The following is a 24,119-nucleotide window of genomic DNA, read 5'->3' as shown; positions in this document are numbered from 1 at the left end:
ACCCATTTACGCAGTGGCGTTTGATGTAATCAAAGTACCTTTCCGGTATAAGTGATTTACATGATCTCATGGTCATAAGGACTAGGTAACTATGTATCGAAAGCTTATAGCAAATAACTTAATGACGAGATCTTATGCTACGCTTAATTGGGTGTGTCCATTACATCATTCATATAATGATATAACCTTGTTATTAATAACATCCAATGTTCATGATTATGAAACTAATCATCCATTAATCAACAAGCTAGTTTAAGAGGCATACTAGGAACTTCTTGTTGTCTACATATCACACATGTACTAATGTTTTGGTTAATACAATTATAGCATGATATATAAACATTTATCATAAACATAAAGATATAAATAATAACCACTTTATTATTGCCTCTAGGGCATATCTCCTTCAGAGATCTTTAGGATTTACTATGGGGTTGCCGAGCTCATCAAATTTTTCCGATGCAGATTACATGACCCGTCTGGTATCAATTAACTTTCCTGATCCTGGAGTCAGCGTTGTCATCTAGTTCGTTATTGATGGCGTCCATCGAACCTGCGACTTGAAGTACTCGGATCCGACATTAGCTCGCTTTTGTAGTCAGGGGAGTCACTGCTGAAAGATTTGCGAGATCCCCTAAGCTTGTTGAAGATTCGATGTTGTTCATGGTGGTTGGGGGTGAGTTTACCTCTCTCGTGGAGCCGACAGAAAATGTCGACGTTGTAGTTGGCGCAGATTTCGCCATCGACGGAACCGAACAGATCGTATCCGAAAGGTGGAGGTTACCTTGCGATCCGACACGAAGTTGAAGCTTCCAATCGTCGGATTCAACCCCGGTCGAGGTTGCCGAAATCCGGTAGAAGGGCAGGTGAGTGTGGAACAAAGTCGATGGAGCCAAAACGGATCTGGCCATCAGCGATCATCGAGTTGTTGCTTGGTGAAGAAGAAACCACTGAATTCATGACTCCAGCGCCCAGATTTTCCACGGACGACGCCAATTGACAAGGGGTAACCTCGGCAATGTCCATGGTTATGCACTAGGGTTTCATGGAAAGAGGTATGCTGCTGATTTCATCGGCCTATCAGACAAACAAGGTGGTCCGATGAATATGGATGAAGAACATTCTTGTCGTATTGGCAAGAATAAACCTAGGGTTACAACGATTGTGCTGGGAGGGAAAAAAACAAAGGTGCCCTCCCCGATGGCTCCTTGTAGCCTTTATATACTAGGCTAGGTCTCAGGGTCCAGTCCGGGTCGGTTACAACTCAGAGACAAACTCCTAGTATGTCGGCTCCTTCACTGGCCCTTTACTGGCTCGTTACGTCTAGTTCCTGGGCTTCAGGTGCTTCAAAGCCATGTATTTTGTGATGGGCCTTATGGGCTCCTTCAGTCGATATGAGAGGTTGATCCGCCAGGTAAAATATTTGCGGGTACTTTTGTCTTATGTTGTCCAATAAAATTTACAAGTATAGCCATCCATCATTGTAGAGACGATGGTGTAGGGGTGCGCTTCCATGAGGGAAGAGCCTGAGAGAGGAGGTGTTAGCTTCCAAAAGGGAGGGTAGGGGCAAGGTATCAACCGCCACTTACAATGTGTAAATGAGGGTGTGGAGGATTAGAGATCCACGTGGTGGACAAGGGACGGTGGAGAGGATGTTGACGGTGGACATTAGAGAAGGGGTTGAAGTATATAAAATTTAAAAATATCTCAATCCAAAATCAGACTATAATGTTGGACTCGAGTGCTTGACTTGGTGTGGGTCCCACATGGGATGAAAAGGGTAAAAGCTGATTTTTTTCGTCACTGATAGCATGGAAATTTGGTAGGGACCACTTGGGAAGAAAGAGGTCAAAGGAGACAACAACAAGGGATGACCTGACGGGAAATGGTGTAAAGATATTTCTTCCCTAGAATTGGTGGCTTGTCCACAATTTGGAGAAACACATTTTGGTGTCGGCTAGTCGTAGAGACATTGATTTTCCGAGTGAAAATGTGAAAAAAAAACAAGTAAATAGTAAGGTTGTAAGATTGGATCCGTCCCTTGGGGAAGACTTTGGACTTCATATTTGATATAGTGATTATGTAATTGAGCTATTGTTTAAGTGTGAACTCGGCAATTCACTGTCTCCTAAATATGCTATATTAGCTTTTATATTTTGGATAAAAATTGATGTATTCAGATAAAAATTAGCGGATTATCCTAAATAATTTTTGGATACGGATTTCCGGATGTTATTTGGCACACATATCCTATGCCATATCTGGTGTGAAATTCGAAATCGGATATCCTTATCCATCAGATTCCTTTAAACCGATTTTTTCAGTAAAATTTAAACCGGATATGAATTCTGTAAAACGGATTCGGAAACAAATACTCCTTTACATCCCTAGTAAATAGTGAGGAGGGAGTAGGAGGAAGAGAAGAGCAACGGGAAAAGATATAGTTTTAAATAGCGGGCTATAGGATATAGCCGCGACCTCCGAAAAAGGCTATAGCCAGGCTATAGCGGGCTATAGCCACCTTTTAGCACGCGAATGCCTTTAGCCGCACCTTGCTCGAAAGGCTATAGCCGGGCTATAGCGGGGCTATAGCCGGCTATTTAAAACTATGTTAAAGAACAATGTTCGGGTTAGTGTCCGCCGCGAGCAACTGCATAGAACGTTTGCGTCACTTGACAGGCGATGACGATGAGAGCCAGCAGGAAGGCGGCGGCAATCTCCCAGTTCTGCCCGTGGCGGAACCACCCCATGAATATCTGCGCACGGCTGTGGCAGCGCTTCTCCAGCTGGTGCCACAAGGGCTTGAGGTAGTTCCTGTCCAGGTCGTCGACGTCGATGACCACCCCCTTGCAGAGGCCAGCGAAGTCCTTAGAGAGCTGCTCGTCGTTGCCCAGGAAGTGGTCGACGATCCCTGCCCGCCGCAGGAGCTGGACGTCCTCCGCCGTGCAGGCCAGCTGCGATATGAAAAGGCAGTAGGCCGTGACGGGCCTCCGGTGTGCCTTGTCTTCCAGGGCCATCAGGTTGCGCAGGATGGTCCAGGTCTTGCTGTCGACACGCAGGCGAGGGATCCACAGCGTGCCTCGTTCAAGCTGCACATCCAGGACGGAAGACTCCACATCGTCCTGGAAGTCCCGGCGCATGAGCCGCACGTTGGCGTACCTGCGGTACTCCGCCGCCCGGCGCCACCGGCCCGTCACCATCCTGCCGCACATGGCCGTCCTGTCGGTCGGCAGCAGCGCCGGGCGGAAGTAGGCGTGCACGAGATGCAGCAGGTGAGAGCACGTCGGCGGCGGTGGCCGTGGCTTCCTACTGATGAAGAGCTGCTGCTGCAGCAGCTCCTGGATGGGCATGGCTATGTAGTCGAGGACGGAGGTGGTGCTTCCCGTGACACGCTCGTGGATACCCTGGAGCAGTAACAAAGGGATCTGGTTCTCGACAAGGAACACCGTGTCGCGTACCAAGGTGTTGCGGCTGACCGGCCGTTCATCATCATCATCAGCCAGAGCCGGAGGAACGCGGTTGCCGGACACGTAGTCGACGAAGAAAAGGAGCAGATAGCACGTGTCGTGCAGCAGCATGTTCGACGAATTCTCCGGCGTCATGTCGCCGAACCCATCGCCGGAGGGGTAGCACTCCCTAGCCAAGGGCTCCAGCTTCTCCATCACGCCCGTGAGACCACCTTCTGTATGCTCCTCGGACAGGCTCTGCAGGAAGCTAGTAGAGCGCTTCTTCGTTTTCTCGATCCATGGAGATGAACGGCTGCGGTGGTAAGGGCCGATTGGTACATAGTGCGGCGTGTAGCTGTCGTCTTCGTCGTCCACCACGACGCGGCGGAGTTGCTGCCGGACCCTGGATATGCGGGCACCTGCTTCTTTTTGCCAGAGCATTTTCTCGTCCCTCCCTGTGGGCGTCGGACTCGGCATTTCAGAATGCTGCATCTGCCTGCAAGAATAATCAACTAGTTATGCAATGAGTTTGTTTATTCCTACTATTTCTGTCTTTATTTTCAAAGTTCTGACTCTGCATTTCTGTCCTTTTTTTGAAGTTCTCATATGTACTTTTTGTTAATGCACTATATTTGGATGCTATGATGCGGCCACCTTGTCCTTTGCGGTGTTTTTTTTATATCAATTTGCGGTGCATTTAGATACTATATTAAAAAAAACTTATGGGAGATCTATTTGCTCATCAATCTGTCTTTTCGAAATTCAAAGCAGCTTTTTTAATTTCCCCATCTATTCTTTTGCGATTTCATCTGCTCTGGCATCTCTGTTGGAGCCGTATCGAGCTGACCGGCCTCGGACTGTGAGTAAGGGTCCTTCTTCCCTTCCCTGGCGTAGCATCGCCTCTCGTTGTAGCTTTCCGTCTTGTTCTCGCTTTTTTCATGGGATATCTATTATATGATGAATGCATGCTATCTTGATTCACTTGCCTCCTTCGTCAGCTAGTGAGCTCCACCCCAACCACAGGGACAACACTTCATTCGGACAAGTAAAGAAGGAATTGGATTAATAGTACTTCCTCCATTTCATAATTTTTATTCTGAAACCTTGACAAAAATTATGGAACCAAGGGACTAAATGACAATGCTAGAAGTAAGTTTTGGGGATGTATAGGTGTTCTTTTTATATAAAGAGGCGCTTCAGAGAAAATTAAAACAATCCTTATAGGGACGCATAAGAAGGCAAACTTAATGCGAAACTAAGTGTATATGTAGACTCCTAGGTGAGAAATAGACATTTACGGAATGAATGATAATGAAACCAAGTAATGCACACCACCAAGTTAACAATACAAATACATTCTCGTTGATGATTGGACAATTGCCAGCCTCACCTAATCCATGTTGTGAAAGCAGACGAATCGACTTGAATGGTGAGAGCTTTGCAGTCGTTCGTGCCCCCTCCATTCAGAATTACTTCGCGTTCTAAATTTAGTCAAAGCCAAAATTATGAAGTTTAACCAACAATAAAATACAAAATATCAACATTCATAATATCAGATGCATATAATCTGAAAATATACATTTCGACGGTTCTAGTACAATCAATTTCATATTGTAGATATTGTTTTTTCTATATATTAAATCAAACTTTATAAAGTTTTACTATAATTAAACCCAGAAGGTGAGGTAAAAAAAAAATTAAATGAGAGAAGGTGTTGTGAACATAGGGTCCTGCATCTGTATATATCTGAGGATTAATCAGTGGATGGAATCACCAACGGAGTCCTGCTATCAATCCGTTTGTGGGCCGCATCACATCGAATGCAGCGCACCACCGGATGTTGGATCGTACAAGGATCATACCAGGAACTGTCATATCATAGATTCATATATGTGCAAACAGTTCTATTACGAGCGATGTGCGTCTGCTGCTAACTAGTTTGCTGACGATGGCATGCAGGCAAGCTTAAGCTCGATTTAAAAATTAATCAATTGCAAACACGATGCAGACATGCCTTTTTGCGCCGTGTGCATTTGTCCTATAGAAAGAGCAAATTTATGCAAGCAAAGAAGTTTCATGTTGACATTATCGCACTAATTGCTTAAAAATTGTATGTCCCAAACCGCTATCCATTGCTGATCCGCTTATACGGCTAAGTTCGTCTTGACGAGGGTTAAAATTTCTAGCTCATATGTTGCTATATCTTAATTGAATTTATTTGTAGCACCATTACATGTTAATAATACTTCCTCCGCCTCACTAAAATTATCTGAGATTTATCCAAATTTGGATGTATCTAGACACTAAAAATATATAGATATATCCAAATTGATAAATCTTTGACAATTTTGGTGGGGAGGAGGGGTACCATGTCAGATCAATAGCAAACAGTTACAAAGATAATAGTGCATAGTTACGGGATGACTTTCTACATGTTTTAGGCATTGCAATGTTATGCGGAGTTAGAGTGTGTATTCAAGTGGTGTACCGGTGTAGATTGACGTTCAAGTGTTTCCAATCAGTAAGGCGTGGTATGATGGTAGTGTGTATTTACGTTGTTGGCAACCAAACTATTATGGTCTTGTAGCTAAGTTGTATATAGTTTGGCGCATTTTTTTATTGAAAAAGATTGTAGAATTATGTCAACATTAAATCTAGTTTTGAAACTCTCCCCATGAATAAGCCAACGGCAAAAATGTATCGTCAATCAGGTTAACGTTTACAACTTAGATGGTTTCATCATTTTTTTCAATAAAAAGAATTTTATTATTTAAAAAGGTGTATTACATCCGGTCTCTGCACAACTATGATGGTTTTATCATTTGCATGCATGAGAAGAAGAGAAGCGTGAGACGCTTGATTATGCGAGACACCGCAAAGGAAAATGTCCCGTCCAAAATTGTATGTTTTACCCATGAGTACGGAATTCTTTTTTCCACATATCGGCAAGGATTAATGTTATCTCCATCACACACAAAAAAAAGGGAAAACAAGATACCAAAATAAATAACCATGAGAAACGAATCTAAGGGCTCTCACATGCCAATGGTGGAACTTCCGGTTCTCAGTTCTCAGTCGAGTAATAGCAAATGAAATCCCAAGCAGGGTAGTATATATATGTAAATATAAACATGGCTTACCTCGCGCCATTGGACAGGACAACCCAGAGCTGAACGCTATCCCCGGCCCCTTCCTTCGTATCTGTTATCGTTGCAACGCTAGCAAAAACCGATCTACTCCTATATAGCGGAACCTCAAGTCGGATCGCGAGGAGAACGAATCTCACACTCTGTCTCGATTGCAGGACAGAGCTTGCAGCACGCCACAACGCGACACCAGCAGCACGCTACGTCGGGACGAAGAAGCGCACCTTAACCCAGCGTGATCAACGGATCGGCACGCACCCACGATGCCACTTGACAAGCTTCAGACGGCCGACAGCGAAAAAAACTAGAGTTTACGGCCAGTGAGCAGTGCACAAAAACTTGTGCACTCTTGTGTTAACCTTTGTCCTGATGTGTGTCCAACGTGCATTCAGGCCAGTCTCAAACGGTCAAACGGATAGGCATGTGCAGGGCTATTTATAATACCCTACGTCTGAAAATAAGTGTCACATTTTTTTTGCAATGTAGACGTATTTATAATTAAAATATATCTAAAATTCTAGATACATCCATATTTAGATAAAAATGAGACACTTATTTTAAAAGGGAGGTAGTATGTTCTTGCTAGGGATGACAATGGCTACCCATGACCCGCGTACCCGTCGGGTAAAAACCCAGTAGAAAAATGGATATGGGACAAAATATTACCCATGGATTTGTAAACAGGAAAAAATATCATACCCATCGAGTAGAGTGGATACGGGTATGGGATCGTAGAACCCATATCCGCGTACCCATGTACCCATTTAAATTAAACAAGTGGGCCGTTGTAATATTCTAAACTACTCAAGTTTCCCCCTAATCATGCCTTCATATTACTAGGCTGAACCTCACGCATTTCGGTCTCACAATCACTGGTAAGTTAATGAGGATTAGACCCTATTTACGAACGCTTCACCTCTTGTCATATTTTTTAGATCAATTTAATGTGTTGTAAACGTGGGTATTTTTACCCGTGGGTACCCATTTACCCTGCCGGGTGATGGGTATGGGAAAAACTTGTACCCATTGACGGGCATGGGTGCAGTTGACGGGTAAGAATGAAAGTGACATGTACATGTATGAGATGGTTCTACCCGTACCTATACTATGTGGGTGCCATTCCTAGTTCTTTGTATGAGACATACGTGCACGAATCCTACAGCTTTCCGCTTCAATAATTGATGTAGTGCTGATTAAAACAATGATCAACTTGGACAAAAAAAACTTAGACATTGCACTTTTTTGCTTAGTGAAAAGGAAAAAAGCTATGATCTGAGAACAGTTTCAAAGGTTCAAATTTTATTAGATTTTGTCATTTTTGCATGCTTGTACCATATATCATTGACTATATTCAGAAGTTATTTTATTTTAAGAAAAAATATTGAATCTTGAAATAAAAGGATCACTGAACCTAGGGAGACAAGGAGAGTTTTTCCACAAAAAGATGCTAATTTGGGTGAATACGCATGGAGAAAATGCGGCGAAACGTTGTTCATGCAGACATGCAGTGGGAGGGAAGCGACTTTGCTGTCAACATCGTGTGCGGGAGCGACGCTGTGAAAACCCCAAGCTAGGTCTCCGAAATACCACTATGTGTTACGCCGCTACTCCTCATTGTAGGCCCAACGAATTACTGGTTTCCAACCACGGGTAGAGTGAAATCACATGATCAGTCTGTTGTGCCACATAATTTGAACTGATACCAATGGTACATCCATGTACATCCCGTTACATATTTACAGGATTGTTACCATTTTGGACGCAGATATAAATCCAAAGAATCTTGCAGGAAACATCATGTACAGCTCTGAGCTCTAGCTAACATGTTTTAACCCTACGTGTAGCTGACTCGGAAAATGGCATAATTCGCATGGGCATCCTTTGTACTATTCATCTTCTATGCTTTATTTTTTCCTCGCTGACCAAGTTAATAAGCTGGGCGAGTAGACTAAATCTGAATGTTTCACAAACCATCTACAAAATGGTGTAGGAGAATATCCATGAGCCTACTAAATCAAGGAAAGGCCCGGAAAGCTGAATCTCTCTTGTAGATATATGGCATAAGATAATTTGAAAATGTGTTTGATAAACGATTTAGGAAAACCATCTTTTTGTAGCAACTAGATCATAATCATGATGGTCTATGTCAATCATGAACATAATCACTTCACCATATCATACTTGTGGTACGATTCCCGAAAATCCTATTTATTCTTCCTTCGAAAACCAAACTGAACACATGTTATGATGTTAAGTATGACCAACCTAAATCATTGTAACTATGGGCGTGGCTATTTGAATAGTTTGAAACTTTGTAGAGGTTATACACTTGATCACAAGATTTTGAAAGCTCATCGTCTCAGCCACGCCCCGTCATACCGTCTTTATGCGAAGTTGAGTAATGAGTCGAAACTTACCTGTCACTTGGTCACCCTAATATGGCCGAACCCAATAAGAGATTCCTTCAAACCGGGACATCAATTTGTAGACCGGCCAGAAGGTAAGCCACCTCCGCTACGGCAGATTCTGTGGCATCACATTTTTAATGAGGGGTTGATTGTTGTGCCTAGTGCAACATGAAAATGCCCATTTGATCGGTCCCTATAATGGAGGGTGTCCTAGTTCAATACTCGGCTGCTTCAAACTCTCCATTCGATGGAAAATGGTTTCCACGGTCGTCTCAGGGTGGGCCCAATACAACACTAGTAGGACATTGCTTATAGGTAAACTTATGTCGGTGGCGTAGCAGCTCCTCCACATGCCACGGGTATTACCGGTTGTGTGGCAACATTTGGTGACCACGGACATCGACGTACCAGTGACATGGCCTCACCTTTTATGGCTCTATCATATATGTAATTCATCTATCTCAAGTATAAAAGAATTGCGAGCACAACATATATTAGGTTGCAACGGTATTTAGAGATGCAGCCTAGTGACAATATAGGCACCGTGAAGTGACAGTAGCACCACATCTCTTGATACACGTGTATCTAGAGATAATAGAGAACAAGGACTTGCGGTCAAGTGACAAAATTGGCACGCTAAGTTGTATAGCACCCATATGGTATTTCTCTTTTCAACTTCATGTTTTATGACATGCTCACACTAGTAGGAAAATCCATATAGAGATCAGAGTATTAATGGTAACACACTAACACGCTGTTATTAATAATATACTACTAGTAGAGTAGCATGGTATTTAAAGTTGTGGCAGACTATGAAAATGTGAATTTGGCATGGCTAGATCGCATGATGACAACAATGTGGTGTAGCGTTCCCAATGTTTGATAGGCTTGTTGAAGGTCATGCCCATGCGATAAAGTATGAGATCAATAGCCTGGCTGATGGCATTTATTCTCCAGGGGCAGCATTTGTGAAAACAAACAATCTTCAAACCTTTTACTGAGAAAAAGGCATGCTGTAAAGAAAGATGTAGAGTGCTTCAAGCTCTATTTGCTTTTACTGAGAACGCATGCTGTAAAGAAAGATGTAGAACAAGCATTTTATGTACTTCATGCTCTATTTGCTATTATCATGAGCTACCGTTACCAAACTTTTTTAGGTTGTTTCATATCCACGCAATAAAAATTGGTTTGACCGAAACAGACAACCCGTAAAATTTACCGGTGCCGCAACCTTAACTTGATTCATATTTCCAAATTTGTTGTCGTGTGCACAACTTTTATGAAACATTGTTGTTTTATGAAACGGCTCTGGTAAATAAACATTCCACCATATCGGACACTTCAGAGATCAGCAACCGAAGTGCATACATCCTAAGAAATGCAAAGCTGAATTACACTCGAGAAATAGGTACGGCCATACAACCAACCGTCAGCAGATAAACAAACATGGAGCACATTTCGCCTCTCCCAAGTCACTAATTAACCTAACCTTGGAACAAAGGTCTGAGTTACACGGTACGAGGTTAACGATCTAACTAAGATAAGAATTCAACTGCAGATTTTGTTGTTCACTTTGCACATCCGACTTATTTCTTCCTTCCACGGGTCGACTTTGTTTTCTTGCTTGCCGCTGCGCTGCTTGGTTTCTCTGAAGTTTCCTGCAATTCGTACGATAAAGAAATTCATGTGCTGAAATACTGTCACGCAAAAAGAAAATGTTTTTGCCACTAGTGTGAACATATTATTAATATAGTATAAGATTCAACACGAACCACAAACAATAGGAGTCCCAGTGGAAATAATCTTGAATATAGCACTAGATTTCAAAATATAACTTCTGCTGTTGTACTTTCCCAATTTCTAATTTGCTTGAAAAATAATGTTGAGAAATGTAATACCAGGCGCATTGCACAATCTAAACATCTACAATTCAAACTGGTCCAAGTAGCCTGATGGTGAATTGGTAATGGGTGATACTAACTACCATCTTCCCAATCTGCCAAACAAACCCAGATAGTGGTACGAATATCAGAGCCACAACAACAGGCCATCGTTTGTATTGCATGTACAGTTCCACATATTTACTGGGTTGTATATGATCTTATTGATGATATTCTGGAAAAAAGCCAAAGATTAAGAGCAATAACACAATAACATGGAGTGGCATTTTGGTGGATGTACCTTCCGCTTCAATGGCACTGATGTGCTAACAGTTGGCTTGAAAAATGACTCGAGCCTGATTACATTGAGTCAAAAGTTATTACAGTATGATGAAGTTCAAGTTTTCAGCAAATGACTATGCGCAGATGTATTATTTTCAGAACCTTGTATGTAATATTTATACTCCGTATTAGAATCCTCACCTTCCTTGTGATGATTTATTCTTCGCCGACTTAATCTTCTCTATGGCCTACAGAAAAACCCGATACATATGGCTGATAAAAATGTTTAAATAACTGGAACAGAAAGAGCCAAAAGAGAAGAGCCTGCCTTTGTCACGCGATCTTGATTGAAACCGCTTTCTTTCACAAGAAAATTAATGAGGCCCTGGAAAAAGATTAGATGTAATGGTATGTTCAATTGTCCATGCTCTGGGAGCAAGTAAACTAGGTCAGTAGGCATACCTCCTCATCAGGTGCAGTCCATTTGAGCTCAGGAATATCCAAAGTAACATCAGGTTCCTTAAACAAGCGGCGAGCTTCTTTATAAGGCCAGTCTTCAGGAATGTGATATCTACAGTAAACAGTGGACATGTGTGAAAATGCAACTCACGGTGAACAGACCAAATTGTCTACCTCATGTCACAATCAAAACATCTAATAGAAATGACATTACGGAAGAAAAGAAACCAACATTTCCCTGGACAACACCACATCTTTCCTACTTATAGAAGACTCAGTTCATGGTCGTCCATTCACCAATCTCCTCTCAACCTGGTAGGTGGGCCCATGTGAACGTCCAGTCAAGGAACTAGAACAATCCTGAATCCCCTCACTCCCAGCGACTAAGCGAGCAAAGCCGGTCCGGTCCAGTCCGGTCTCTCCTAGCTCATTCCTTGCCCTCCCCAGTCACCCTCCTTCTCCTGCCCGCCTCTCCCCCGCCAATCCGCCCCTTCAAGGAGGTGAGGAAGAACGAAAATCGCAGGAAGCAAAGCTCGCATGATGAACCCAGTATTTCACTTTTCAATCAACTTTTCAAATATTTACTCACTAATGAAAATGCTAATGGGATGTTGTGAGTGTATCAGGTCTGTAAGATATGGTTCAGACTTTGGGTAATATATTAGTGTATCCTATATCTAATTTGATTAACCATTGTGCTCCCGTTAGTCATACAATGATCACCATGTACTCTTATTTCATGATCTACCTTGCATCTTTCTTACTTAGAGCATTGAAAATCTAGCAGGGCTAGGCATCATAGTTGCTAATAAACTGATTTTTAACATCGTGAGTTCTTTTTGTAATGTGCGGAAATACCCTTGGTTTCAAAGATGGAATATGTTTTACCTGTTTACCATATACGTTGAGAAATAGATCCATTTTGCGAAAATAGTTGCTTGTCAACTCTGGTATTTAAGCCAGATCTACTAACCAAATTGTACATATTAAACGAAATTGAGGGAGATTTTTGTTAGTAATTCAATACTAGCGAAGGAGGAGGAAATAGGTGGGGCTTGGGCGGGTCATTTGAGAGTGACTTTGTAAATAAAACATGCTTGATACTTGCATTTGTGTAACATGGTAAATTTCTTATTAGTGTTTCAATATCCTTTTTTTCGCTGCAACGCAAAGCCACTTGACTAGTGAGTTTAAAATGGGTCGATTTTGGGCAACTGTTGTGCTACACATGCAAGGTTCAGTTGGGTACTAAGTCAACAGAAAGTTCTTTGAAATGGTTCAGGACTAACTTCTCTTTATTAATATTTTCCAGAATGCCCTCGATGGACCCATGTTCGCGAATGAGCTTCAGAGCTGTTACACTCCCAATACCTAGTGGACAAGCACAGATACACGGTTAGAAAACTTTAAGCTTCGACTAGCTACATAACTTGAGAAATGCAGAGTACACCAACGAAAGAGAAAAGAGTAAGCAATGATACCTTTAATGCTATCACAGTAGTCACATCCACAGAGGATGCACAAGTCAATGAATTGGTCCATAGTGAATTCAAGCTCCTCCAAAATCTGCAGTATGAAATTTGGTGAAGTGTATACAAGGTAAGAATAAATTTCAAGCACAACCCACCACTGCTTACTTTCGACACTTCAAATTCCATAACAGGTATTTTCTTGGAACTTGGATCCATCAAATGACGAACAAACCGTGGAGCTCCAAAAGTAAGTGAGTCCATATCTTCTGATGCAACGGCATACACCTACAAAATAGAATGCACTAAATAAAAAATAAAAGCAAAGGGTGAAAACAAGAAGTTGGTGCAGTCCACTATGTTAATATTACCTTGTCATTTTTGGCAAGGGCAGCACACTGTGATTCAGCTTCACAAGGAGCCTATTGGTATAGAGTAGAGATCTTTCAGTGAAATTGGGAGCATCACAAACATACAATAAACTATAGACTCCATGCGAGAAGAAACCAAATTCAGTGATTCCATAAAACAAGATGACTATATGCTAATGTGTACCATCAAGATATGTAGGAACCTAAGAAAACTGAACTTACCTCTACAACAGGAACACCCATCAGTCTTAGTAGTCGTTTACAATCCTCATTGTGCTGCTTAGTTACCTGATAAGGACATAGGAGACGTCTCTGAAAACACTAATTCCTTGCATATATATTACGAAACAGCACTTTATGCAAAACAAAATAATCAAGTTGACATTTTATCAGTGAGAGAATCTGTCGGCCCCTAACAAAATAGAAACATCTTGAAGTGTGGACAGTGCGACTGATAAACATTTTCAAGAACTACTTGACAGAAACAACTGAATAATGAATCTCTCACCTTTACAGTTCTCTTGCTGAATTTTTCAATTGCTTCTGCATCTCCTGACTACAACATCAAAGTGTATGCTCTTTAGGGGTCAAAGAAACAGAAAATAGAAGAACAACGTGAACAAAAAAAATGGATCAAAGCAATGTCAGCACACCTCTACTGCCTTGCTCAGCTCTTCGGTGGCATCCGCCCTCTTTGCGTACCTGAAAAGTAAACCATGTTCTGTTAGACAAACATATTAGTTGTGGTGGAAAACAATCAAGAGATGAAAGAAACGCCTCGTGCCTTTTTGCAAGCTCTCCACCCTTCATCTCAGGAGGCTTGCCATCAAAAACATATCTGCATGAGCAATGTTTTGGTCCATTTTAGAAGAAGGCTTCATACATGTTTAAATGCAACCATATGGAACATTTCTGATATCAGGAAATGAGGGAGAAATTGGACTTACACTGGTTTAATTCCTGCCTCGAGCAACCTTATAGTCCGGTTGAACATACCTAGCACATGACTGTCCAGAAAGGGAAAAAACGCATTAACATACATAATCGCACTATAAACTGAATGTCAAGTGCGGTCGTAGAGGAGAGGTATATCAGAACCTGGTGATGTCACCAGCTTCGTTTGTAAGCATTTCCGCCCCAGTCCTTCCAACTACAATCTGTACAAGGGAAACTGCATGAGAAACTTGTCCCAGCTTTCATTTCAGTAGGTAAAGAGGTTGTTGTTATCTCAGAACAGCTTGTTAAACTACCACCGGGAACAATGTAAATGTATATATGCCCCCAAGGGCTTGGCTAAAATGCAACAGCTAATACCACAATCTACGATAATGTAAGATGGGAAAGGATTCCAGCGCAAGGAAACCAAGTGGTAGAAAACCATCTGCATCGCCAGTGGGGGGTTTACAAAACCCTAAACCCAGCTTGAGCGAGAGCAAAATCTATCGATCAAATCGCCGAATGGGCAGGCATAGAAGCATCGATCTGCAACGTATGATAGATTGAGCACGAAGCAGGCCCAAATCACTGCCGCGCGAACAAATCAAAATGGGGGAGGAGGATGTGGGTTAGGGGAAACATACGAGGAAGCCGTAGATGACCATGCTGGCGTCGACGGCGATGCGGCGGCCGAAGTAGCTCTCGAACTTCTGCTCCCTCATCGCCTTGGGCGCGTGGTCCGCCAGCAGCTTCGTCAAACCCTACACACACAAAAAATGACCGAATCGCTTGTTCATTCGAATGTTGACGGGGAAACAAATCCCAAATCCAGAGGAGGAGGGTCCGGCGGGGCTCTCGCGATGCGCTCACCTTGACGCCCATCTCGCCGGCGACGACGGCTGCTGCGCGCGAAGGCGGCGGCGACGGAGGGGAGCGGGGAGGGATGGAGATGGGGGGAAGAAGAGGCCGCGGGCTATTTCCAGTACTGTTTTTCCTTGCCCCCGGTCTTTGTATTTTCGGAGCGCCGCCGGCCGAGGTAACATATGGGCTGGGCCGGGCCGGGCCAGTCGGGGCCGAATAGTCAGCCAGCCAGCAAAACGTACAGGCCCATTAGGAACAGGGGAGCGACCCTGAATCCTGATCTCGAACCGCAGGCGCCGAGGTCATCAGAGGCTGCGCCGTCGCCGCCGGCGAGGTTGGGTTGGAGCGAGCGCGAGCGTGCGTGCCGGAGGGGAAGGGAGATGTCGAGCAGGCTGTGGAGGTGGTACGCGGACCGGCAGTTCCACAAGTGGGAGAAGACGGTGCTGTGGGACATGGTGGAGCCCTACCGCCCGCCGCGCTCCTTCGCGCCGCTCGTCGGCACCTACGTCGCCGCCTTCTACACCGCCGTCGTCGCCGCCGCCCTCACCGAGCAGCTCTACAAGGTCAGTCACGCCGGATCGATTCCACGGCTCCTCCCCCCACCCCCGCACGGTTTCTTGTTGTTTGCGGCGGTGCTCGTCTGCGCGTCGCGCGGAAGGTGCTCGACCGAATGACCAGCCAGGACAATGTCACGGCCACACTCAGCAATTCTACATTTTCACTGACCAAACTCTTCTGTATTTTGTTTTACTTCATTTGATTGTGGGTTTCTGTTACATTTTGGAGCAGGAGAAGTACTGGGAGGATCACCCGGGCGAGGCCGTGCCCATCATGCAGCCAAAGTTCTACTGGGGGCCATGGAGGGTGGTCAACGGAGAGGTTCCCCGCTTCATCCAGCCACCTGATGAAGCTAAGACGGCATAGAAATCCTCCGATTATTTTGTTCTCATTCCAAGTGGGATGAGATGCCGTTGTCCTCCTTTTTTCTTGATCACAGTGCTGCCAAAGTTTACTTGATGTCTATTGTCTGTACCTATGTGGCAACACTTCACATCTCCTGTAATATACATAGTGGTGATTGGGCAAGTGCCAGGAATCATGATGGCCTTTCTATGCATTCTTGTTTGCATGAATAAATTGATTGATGGTACTTCGATTGGGAAGCAGATACACTTATTGATTTGATTGCGAAGCAAATTAATACTCCATTCTGCATCAGGTGAAATGAAGGTTCCAGTCATTGCTACTCCGCTTAACAAAGAACTGTCATTATTGGAAAGCTTTTCTTATTCTCAAACGACCCAACAAATGCTTACTAGTGTTACTACTACAGTGTTTAAATGGCATCAGCTGTGCTACTGACTGGGTGTTGGCCCTATTCACATCGAATCTGATTTGAGCTATCTAAGTATCTGGTGCAAGCACGTGTTGTGGCTTCGTTTGAACTTTTTTTAGGGAAACTTATTTTCTTTTACCTAACGCGGCAGAATGCCTCCGTGGGTATTGTAGACGGGGCAAGCCCCGAATTAATCATTGTTCTAGTTTTTCTTAAATCAATCTGAGTGCTTTAAGTTTGTAGAAAAATATATATCAACAACTAAAACACCAATTGAGTTTTAATTTCCATACTGTATACTGTAGGTTTGTTGTTGAGGATGTTAACACATTTTCCCATAACTTTGGTCAAACTAGAAGTTTGAGTTTAGAAAAATCTATCACATCAGAGGGAGTTGTAAAGAGACACTCGGCAATGTTGAGATGGTGATCAGACTAACCACCACTCTAGGTGCTATTTGCAGCACCACAGCAGCCAAGAGCACACCACAATGAAAACAGAAACAGAGACAAATCTTACTGATCGAAAGAGGCATTCAAATAACATCAGGTGTTGCCCACTAAGCATAAAAAAGAGAAAGGTCAGGCGATGCCCATCTTCTCTGAGTTCATTTAAATTTCGACCCTAAATCAAAGGGCTCTGAATTTAGTTACGGTTACATCAGCACTGAACCATAAGTTCAGATATCAAAATAGGTGCCAGCTTTGCACCTCTCATCTGACAGGAACAGGAATTTCTGTTCATGTACATGCCGGGGGTGTTAAGTTTATCATCCAGCAATGTCTTCAACCAAAAAGGGGTAAGTCAGATATCATGTCGAACTGTCCTCAGAAACCCATTCCGCTCATATCTGGCATACGACTGGCGATTCTGGCTGTTGTCGCAGGCAGCTCAGCAACTGCAGCCTCAGTGGTTACCATCAACAGAGAAACGCTGTACAGAAGCACACATTGTTAAACGAGTTCGATTACACTTCCTTTACTGTCGTACCGAAGTAAATGGTTAGAGAACTTAAGCTGTACCTTGCTGCATCTTGAAGTGCAGTTCGGATCACTTTTACAGGGTCAATGATACCAGCCTTGATCATGTCAACATACTCCGCTGCAGTACATAAAATGCAGGAAATCAACTACTAAACTATTTTAAGATTATTACAGTGTTGGAGAAACATTAGGATTGAAATTGTAACTGCAAAACTTGAACATGGTATTATGTTATAGAAGCTCAAATTCAGAATGAACAGCATAAACACAATTAATCAGCACAGACCTTTCGCTGCATCATATCCCAAGCTAAGGTTATCTTGTTCCAGTAGCTTCCCAACAACTACAGAACCATCAACGCCAGCATTTGCAGCTATGGTCATCAAGGGGGCCTGCAGAAAGTGAGCAACAATTAATGTATGTTCAACAGACAAAAACGGAATAACCAAGTGCAGAAGCACCATCATAGCGGGTACAAGAAGTAACCTTCAAAGCATTCTTGATTATTTGAACTCCAATCTTTTCATCCTCATGTGATGTGCTAATCTTGTCAAGCTCCTTGGTGGCATATAAAAGGGCAACTCCACCACCTGTTGGGCATGACATGAATTTGAGAAACGCATAAAAAATATAATCAGGTTGAAAAATAAGTATTAAGAAACAAATGGACTGCTCAAGAAAAATGTGATTACCTGGAACAATACCCTCCTTCACAGCAGCTCTTGCAGCATTTAGAGCATCTGTTACCCTATCTTTTTTCTCACCAACTTCAGCTTCACTAGCTCCACCAATCTGCAATATAAGTCTGTACGCTGAGAAGAGCACAGAAAAAAGGGACTTGACAGTTGAAACATACTTCAAAACTAACAAACCTTGAGGACAGCAACACCTCCAGATAACTTTGCTAAACGCTCTTGAGCCTTTTCTTTGTCAAACACAGCGGTGCTGTCCTCAAATGATTCTCTAAGCTGTCAAGGAAATCAACACGAAAAAAGGATGTTACGTGTATTGAAAGAGCTACATGAGAATGGTATCCAGGGTTGCCTTAACATGAGCTGAGAGTCAATGTGATGATTCTTATGAGTACCTGTTGACACCTCTCTTCTATCTGTAGCTTGTCACCTCCACCATCTAGAATGATAGTATCATCAAGAGATATGGTAACCTGTGAAGACAAATGTCATCACTGTATAGTGGCTCTTCAAAAAAAATACTATATGGTACTCAGATGTGACAATTTATGGATGTTGGCAAACCTTCTTAGCTGTGCCTAGCATCTGTAATTCCACTTTACTGAGATCAAGACCTTGGTCCTCACTAACAACCTTCAAATTAAAATGAAATGTCAACTTAATTTCATTCATACTAATGCCACATGTGTTAACAAAGTTTCTGATTATTCTCATAACAGCTAACCTGCCCTCCTGTCAAAACAGCCAAATCATCCAGGTTGGCCTTTCTGTTTTCACCAAATCCAGGAGCTTTGACAGCACATATCTACAGCCAAGGCCTCATAATTAGTTCAAAATCTTGATTACATAAACTTCACTGGGTAAAAGATAACAATAACTTGAGACTTGTGAAGGAAATAAACACCAGACCAAATAAAATGAAGAGAATTTCTTCAATATATAACGCAAATTGCCAGCCAGATTATACCAGTAATGAGATAGGTAGAAACTACAAAAATAATGCATATTACCTTTAGTCCAGCACGATGCTTGTTCAGTACAAGCATTGATAGAGCTTCTCCCTCTACATCAGCAAAAATGAGAAGAGGTTTCTTTTTCTACATAGATCAATCATCATTTATCAGTTGAAACCCATCAAACTTCCATTATGTAATTGACAAAAGTGGACACACTAACGCATAATGGAACACAGTTTTACCTGGATGGAAATTTGCAATACTGGAAGAAGTGAATTCATGTTTGCAATTTTCTTGTCATGAATAAGGATCAGAGGATTTTCCATCTCCTGCACACATATATAAGGGATAATTCAGAAAGAAGGTTTAGCAAGCTATTCTTCTGAAAAAATCCTTATTTCTTAATATACATGATATACATTGCTTCTTTATTTTCTATCTGTCACATTCCAAAAACTATCTCAGACTCCGAAGTTTCGGTGAAAAGAGTAGTCAGATTCTAAATATTCACAATGCAAATTCATATGAAAAACACAAGCAAGTTGCATCATCCTCAATAGTAGGAGACATAGTAGCCTATCTATGGTGAAGCTTCTCAAAACAAAGAGCAAATAAACTACAATCATTGACTTCCGCAAGTACTACTGATAAGTATTCACCTCCATGCAACCTTGCACTTAATTTTGAGATAATAGGCTTACACATTTCTGAGTCTTCTGATCAGTCACAAAGTAAGGAGATATGTAACCTCTTGACAGCTTCATTCCCTGTACTGCTTCCAACTCGTTGTCCAAAGTTTTGCCATCCTGCCAGTTTCTAAGAATAAGTTGCAGAATAGCAGATAAGCCTGGTAAAAAAAAACATCATATAATACTCACAACAATGGTAATGACTCCATCCTTTCCAACTATCCCCATCGCTTTTGATATCAGATCTCCAATTTCCTTTTCACCATTTGCAGAAATGGTAGCTACCTGTTTCAAGAAGAAAAATGAGCTGGATATGTCTAAGCTAGATTAGAATGAATATTAGTTACTATGGAGTGTGCTGCTAGGACAGAATTACAATTATGATTATTATTATCTATAGCAGATGTAAATGATGAATGCAGCAAAGATACATAAGCAACTAAGATATGGTTATTGGATTGAAGAGGGGGGGCATATACAAGGCCACTGCCATAAATTTGAGTTATCTCACCTGGTTTATTTCCTCTGGGGAATCAATCATCCATGCTTTACTTTTGAGGTGAGCAATGACAGCATCTATGGCCTTGTTCATACCTTTACGCAAGTCCATAACATTGACTCCAGCTGCCACAGCTTTGCACCCTTCCGTGAGAATAGCCTGTGTAAGCACAGTGGCGCAAGTGGTACCTGTTCACCCATCCAGTCAGAAACAAACTGAGTGGCACATGATGCTACTACATTCAGGCAAGTAGACAAGCAGTTTCCTACTGTCTATTTTAAGGGAGGAAATGGAAGACGCACAAAGCCCACAACTTCCTACTCGTTATATTAGGCTGGTTAAGATTACAGCTACTGTACCACGTATACTAAAACAGCCAGTAACTATGTTTGGAATGGAAATCCCATGTTAGTTCCTAAAACAGTAGCTATGTCAGAAAACTGAGCGACCTCTTCAAGAATGCCTAGGCTAAAGTTGCTCCATCAGCATAAAGCACGCTGTGAACTTGAGATATATCTACATTTAAATCTGGACCTATACTGGAGCATGTCAAATCATGTGTAGACGGCATATGACCAGAGATTATGCACTAGAATTTGAGATCAGCATGAAGGCAGAGCCCAGAAGCCCCAGAGGTACATGTGAGGCACGAGAATAGCAACAACATCCCAAAACATTCAGACCACAAGCTATTGATATTCATCAGCAATGCGCACACTGCAGACGCCAATTACTACTACTAAGTATCACATTCCAGCGAACAATAACAATGAAGTACTGATATAACAACAAAATTTCCCTATCCTGACAACACAACAGTCTGCTATTGGCTAGCAAAAGTGTTAACCGCGCATGATGGATAAGGTAAAATCATCAACATTGGGGCTACTTGCCGGCAGGACACTAGCATGTAGGAAGCAAAAGGCAATGCTTTGCTAAACATATACTACAGCAGCAAGTTGAGATGGCCGACCAAGCACCAGAATTTCCATGAGCCCTTACCATCTCCAGCGACCTTGTTAGTGGCATCAGCGACCTGCTTCACCAGGTTGGCCCCGACGTTCTTGGCGCTGTCCTTGAACTCTATGCTCTTGGCGACGGTGACCCCGTCCTTGGTGACCTTGGGAGATCTGTTCGGTCTCTCGATAATCACATTGCGCCCCTGCAAGTCACAGCACAGCGCGCTCAGTACGAGGAATCAGCCCGGCGATTCCCCGCTAGATCTGCGCCGATTGCTGCATCGCGCACGCGGACCAAACCCGCGCGCGCCTGGCCGGAGAGGGTAAAAGGGAAAGGGCGAACCTTGGGCCCCATGGTGACCTTGACGGCGTCCGCGAGGTCGTTGACGCCCCGCAGCATGGCGGCGCGGGCGTCGGCGCCGAAGGTGATCTCCTTCGCCGCGTACCCGCGCGCCCACTGCCGCTGCTCGCCCCCGCCGCCGCCGCCGCCGCCGGCCCCGCGGGCGAGCTGCCTCCGCAGCGCCGAGGAGGAGGAGGACCTGGAAATGGCCGCCGCCGCCGCCCGGTACATGGCTGCCTCGCGTGTGTGGGGTGGGGATGGGCTGGGCTGGTGGGTTTCTCAAGATTGGAATTTGGAAGGGAGGGTTTATGTTGGGGGAGCGGAACGGGGGTTTGAGGGTTCTGGAAGCTTCGATCGTACTGCTGCCTCTTCACTGCGGCGTCGGCTGGTGGGGGAAGGGGAAAAAAGGGAATTTGTGGATCTGAGCCGTCCGTGCTCAGATCGCGCGGTCACGCGTGCTCGCCAGTTGACAGCTTGACCTTCGAGCCACCTGAATTCATCGAATTTCTTGTTTTGGCTGTAAAATCATGCATAAAGTCAAACAAATGCGTCCATGAAAAACGCTCCTTTGAGGGTGTTTACAAAGACTGAACATAAATTGTAGGTCTACGACTCTATGTCATGGAGAGATAGAGAACATAACTATTAGACTCAATAGTTAAGCTAAGAAGTCAACCTAATTATCTTTCTAAGTTACTTATTTATTGTAGATAACGTTATACTAGTAAGTTTTTCTTATCTCCTGTAGGTTACTAATTAAATCTGGTCACGAAATGGTAGCTTATGGTCGGCATGGTATATACCATGTTAGAACTATACATATGGTATAGCTTGACATGTAAAGTGCAGAATAGACCGAAGCAAAATCACATTAGACAGATCGATGAACTATTGGATGTCCAAAACTCTAGAAAAAAATTAAGTACCATGTAGAATGTTCTTCTGTTTGATTTTCTATTGAAATCTTTGGGCCTAATTATGTTAGAACATCTTCAACGGGGCCTCCCAAATGGAGGCCTGCAACAACGCCGAGTAGTGGCTTTGAGGGCACCGGCAACTGCCTTTGCTTGGGGTCGGTTCCCCACACCGACGGCCCGCAAATTGAGCTCCCAAAATAATTTTGCTAAAAATACAGAAATTCGAATCATAGATCAAAGTCGGCCATAAAGGCGCCCACATTCAAACTAAAGTCTCATGTAAGTTCAAATTCACCGACCACGCAACACGCTACCACAACGACATGTAAGTCTAGCTCATATTAGAAACCCTGGGATAGGAAAATAGAAATCAAATAGAGGAGGGGTGGCGGGTCAACAGTGACAACCGGTGGTGGTGGTTGCTCTGCCGCCGGTGGCTGCTGCGGCGGTGCTAGAAGCTCTTCCCCTGGTGCAGCCTACTCTGTCGTCGATGTTGCCATGAAACTTGTTGAACGATAGTTGACTGATAGTGGTTTTACATTATTTTGCCACTCTCCTTCCTTTGTGTAATCGTCTCAAGAAAGCCATGAAACTTGTTGACCGACGGTTGTACGATGATCCACCTATGCGACATTGCACTCTCATTGTGGTTTATGATCGACCACCTTCGAGTAGTCTTCGACGATCTTGCATTCGTTTAATTGATGATAGATCCTCCTCCGATATGTCCCCCATGACTATTGGGTATCGGTAATAGGGTCGAGGCTCACGATCTTCCATGTGTCGCACAAGCAAAGATCCTCGAGCGTGCTCCATCAAGAGCCTGGACTACACTTCTTCCTGCCCTTTACGGTGGCGCCAGTTTCAACACCTAGAATGTCTATGTATAATCCATCCTCACCCCTCCTCTCCTTCTTGGGTAGCGGCATTGTCATTGTCAGATGGAGCACGTCGGCCTTGGTTATGGATGCAAGACAACATGTGAAGCAATCCAATGAAAACGACTTCTTTTTGGAGTGAATTAATTCCCTCATCGGCGTTGCACCGAACGCGGGGCATATGCTCTAACACGTGTCATGCATCAATGCCTTCGTCGTCGTACCAGCTACTGTCGCTGAAAGCTACGATCAACAAAGCTGTTGTGCGCGTCGGGGTCATCGCCAAATAAGACAAACACCCGTCGGTACGTCGGTGACGCCATGACGTGGGGGTTGTTGAGGTCGAGGTTGACTTTGTTGTCGTAGAGATTGACGCGAGGCGCATGAGTGGTTGTTGTCAGCGAGAACATGTCGTCCTTCCCGTATGTGGGTTCGCTCTCGCCGATATCGGGAGAGGAGAACCGAGTCTACGAGGGCGCCAACACGAAAAACCACGACGAAGACAGATGATGATGAAGGTAAGGTGCTCCGTCCCGCGGTGGTGCTCTGTTATGCTCCCTCCGCCCCCGATACCTTGGATTATGATGCCACATCGACGACTCTCGATGTACG

At 43.5% G+C, this 24,119-nt stretch overlaps 4 protein-coding genes across 4 annotated transcripts; 1 reads left to right on the top strand and 3 right to left on the bottom strand.

Annotated features, from left to right (window-relative positions):
- Positions 1-2,630: 2,630 nt before the first annotated feature.
- LOC124648366 lies at positions 2,631-6,650 on the bottom strand. Its single transcript, XM_047188147.1, has 3 exons — positions 6,587-6,650; positions 4,837-4,927; positions 2,631-3,942 (listed from the first exon to the last, which is right to left on the bottom strand). Exons 1-3 carry the CDS (start codon positions 6,594-6,596, stop codon positions 2,631-2,633), a joined length of 1,413 nt encoding a protein of 470 aa, XP_047044103.1. The 5' UTR covers positions 6,597-6,650.
- Positions 6,651-10,372: 3,722 nt separating this feature from the next.
- LOC124649727 (flap endonuclease 1-A) lies at positions 10,373-15,305 on the bottom strand. Its single transcript, XM_047189312.1, has 17 exons — positions 15,268-15,305; positions 15,042-15,158; positions 14,560-14,618; positions 14,409-14,468; positions 14,246-14,299; positions 14,115-14,163; positions 13,970-14,017; positions 13,684-13,749; positions 13,462-13,512; positions 13,259-13,378; positions 13,103-13,187; positions 12,911-12,992; positions 11,625-11,733; positions 11,491-11,547; positions 11,364-11,410; positions 11,182-11,236; positions 10,373-10,658 (listed from the first exon to the last, which is right to left on the bottom strand). Exons 1-17 carry the CDS (start codon positions 15,277-15,279, stop codon positions 10,587-10,589), a joined length of 1,143 nt encoding a protein of 380 aa, XP_047045268.1. The 5' UTR covers positions 15,280-15,305; the 3' UTR covers positions 10,373-10,586.
- A 286-nt stretch (positions 15,306-15,591) lies between these two features.
- On the top strand, positions 15,592-16,375 carry LOC124650209 (uncharacterized protein At4g29660). Its single transcript, XM_047189767.1, has 2 exons — positions 15,592-15,821; positions 16,048-16,375. The coding sequence occupies exons 1-2, from the start codon at positions 15,639-15,641 to the stop codon at positions 16,180-16,182; spliced, it is 318 nt and encodes a 105-aa protein (XP_047045723.1). The 5' UTR covers positions 15,592-15,638; the 3' UTR covers positions 16,183-16,375.
- Positions 16,376-17,191: 816 nt separating this feature from the next.
- On the bottom strand, positions 17,192-21,943 carry LOC124649726 (chaperonin CPN60-like 2, mitochondrial). Its single transcript, XM_047189311.1, has 16 exons — positions 21,716-21,943; positions 21,416-21,575; positions 20,426-20,601; positions 20,104-20,199; positions 19,927-20,031; positions 19,468-19,554; positions 19,280-19,366; positions 18,994-19,074; positions 18,834-18,902; positions 18,665-18,742; positions 18,450-18,545; positions 18,270-18,369; positions 18,064-18,167; positions 17,864-17,969; positions 17,617-17,695; positions 17,192-17,527 (listed from the first exon to the last, which is right to left on the bottom strand). The coding sequence occupies exons 1-16, from the start codon at positions 21,941-21,943 to the stop codon at positions 17,422-17,424; spliced, it is 1,758 nt and encodes a 585-aa protein (XP_047045267.1). The 3' UTR covers positions 17,192-17,421.
- Positions 21,944-24,119: the final 2,176 nt, after the last annotated feature.

Source organism: Lolium rigidum, chromosome 4 (assembly GCF_022539505.1).
Source record: "Lolium rigidum isolate FL_2022 chromosome 4, APGP_CSIRO_Lrig_0.1, whole genome shotgun sequence".
Lineage (NCBI taxonomy): Eukaryota > Viridiplantae > Streptophyta > Magnoliopsida > Poales > Poaceae > Lolium > Lolium rigidum.
Note: the sequence above shows the minus strand (reverse complement) of the source record. Positions and strands in the feature narration are given on the sequence as shown.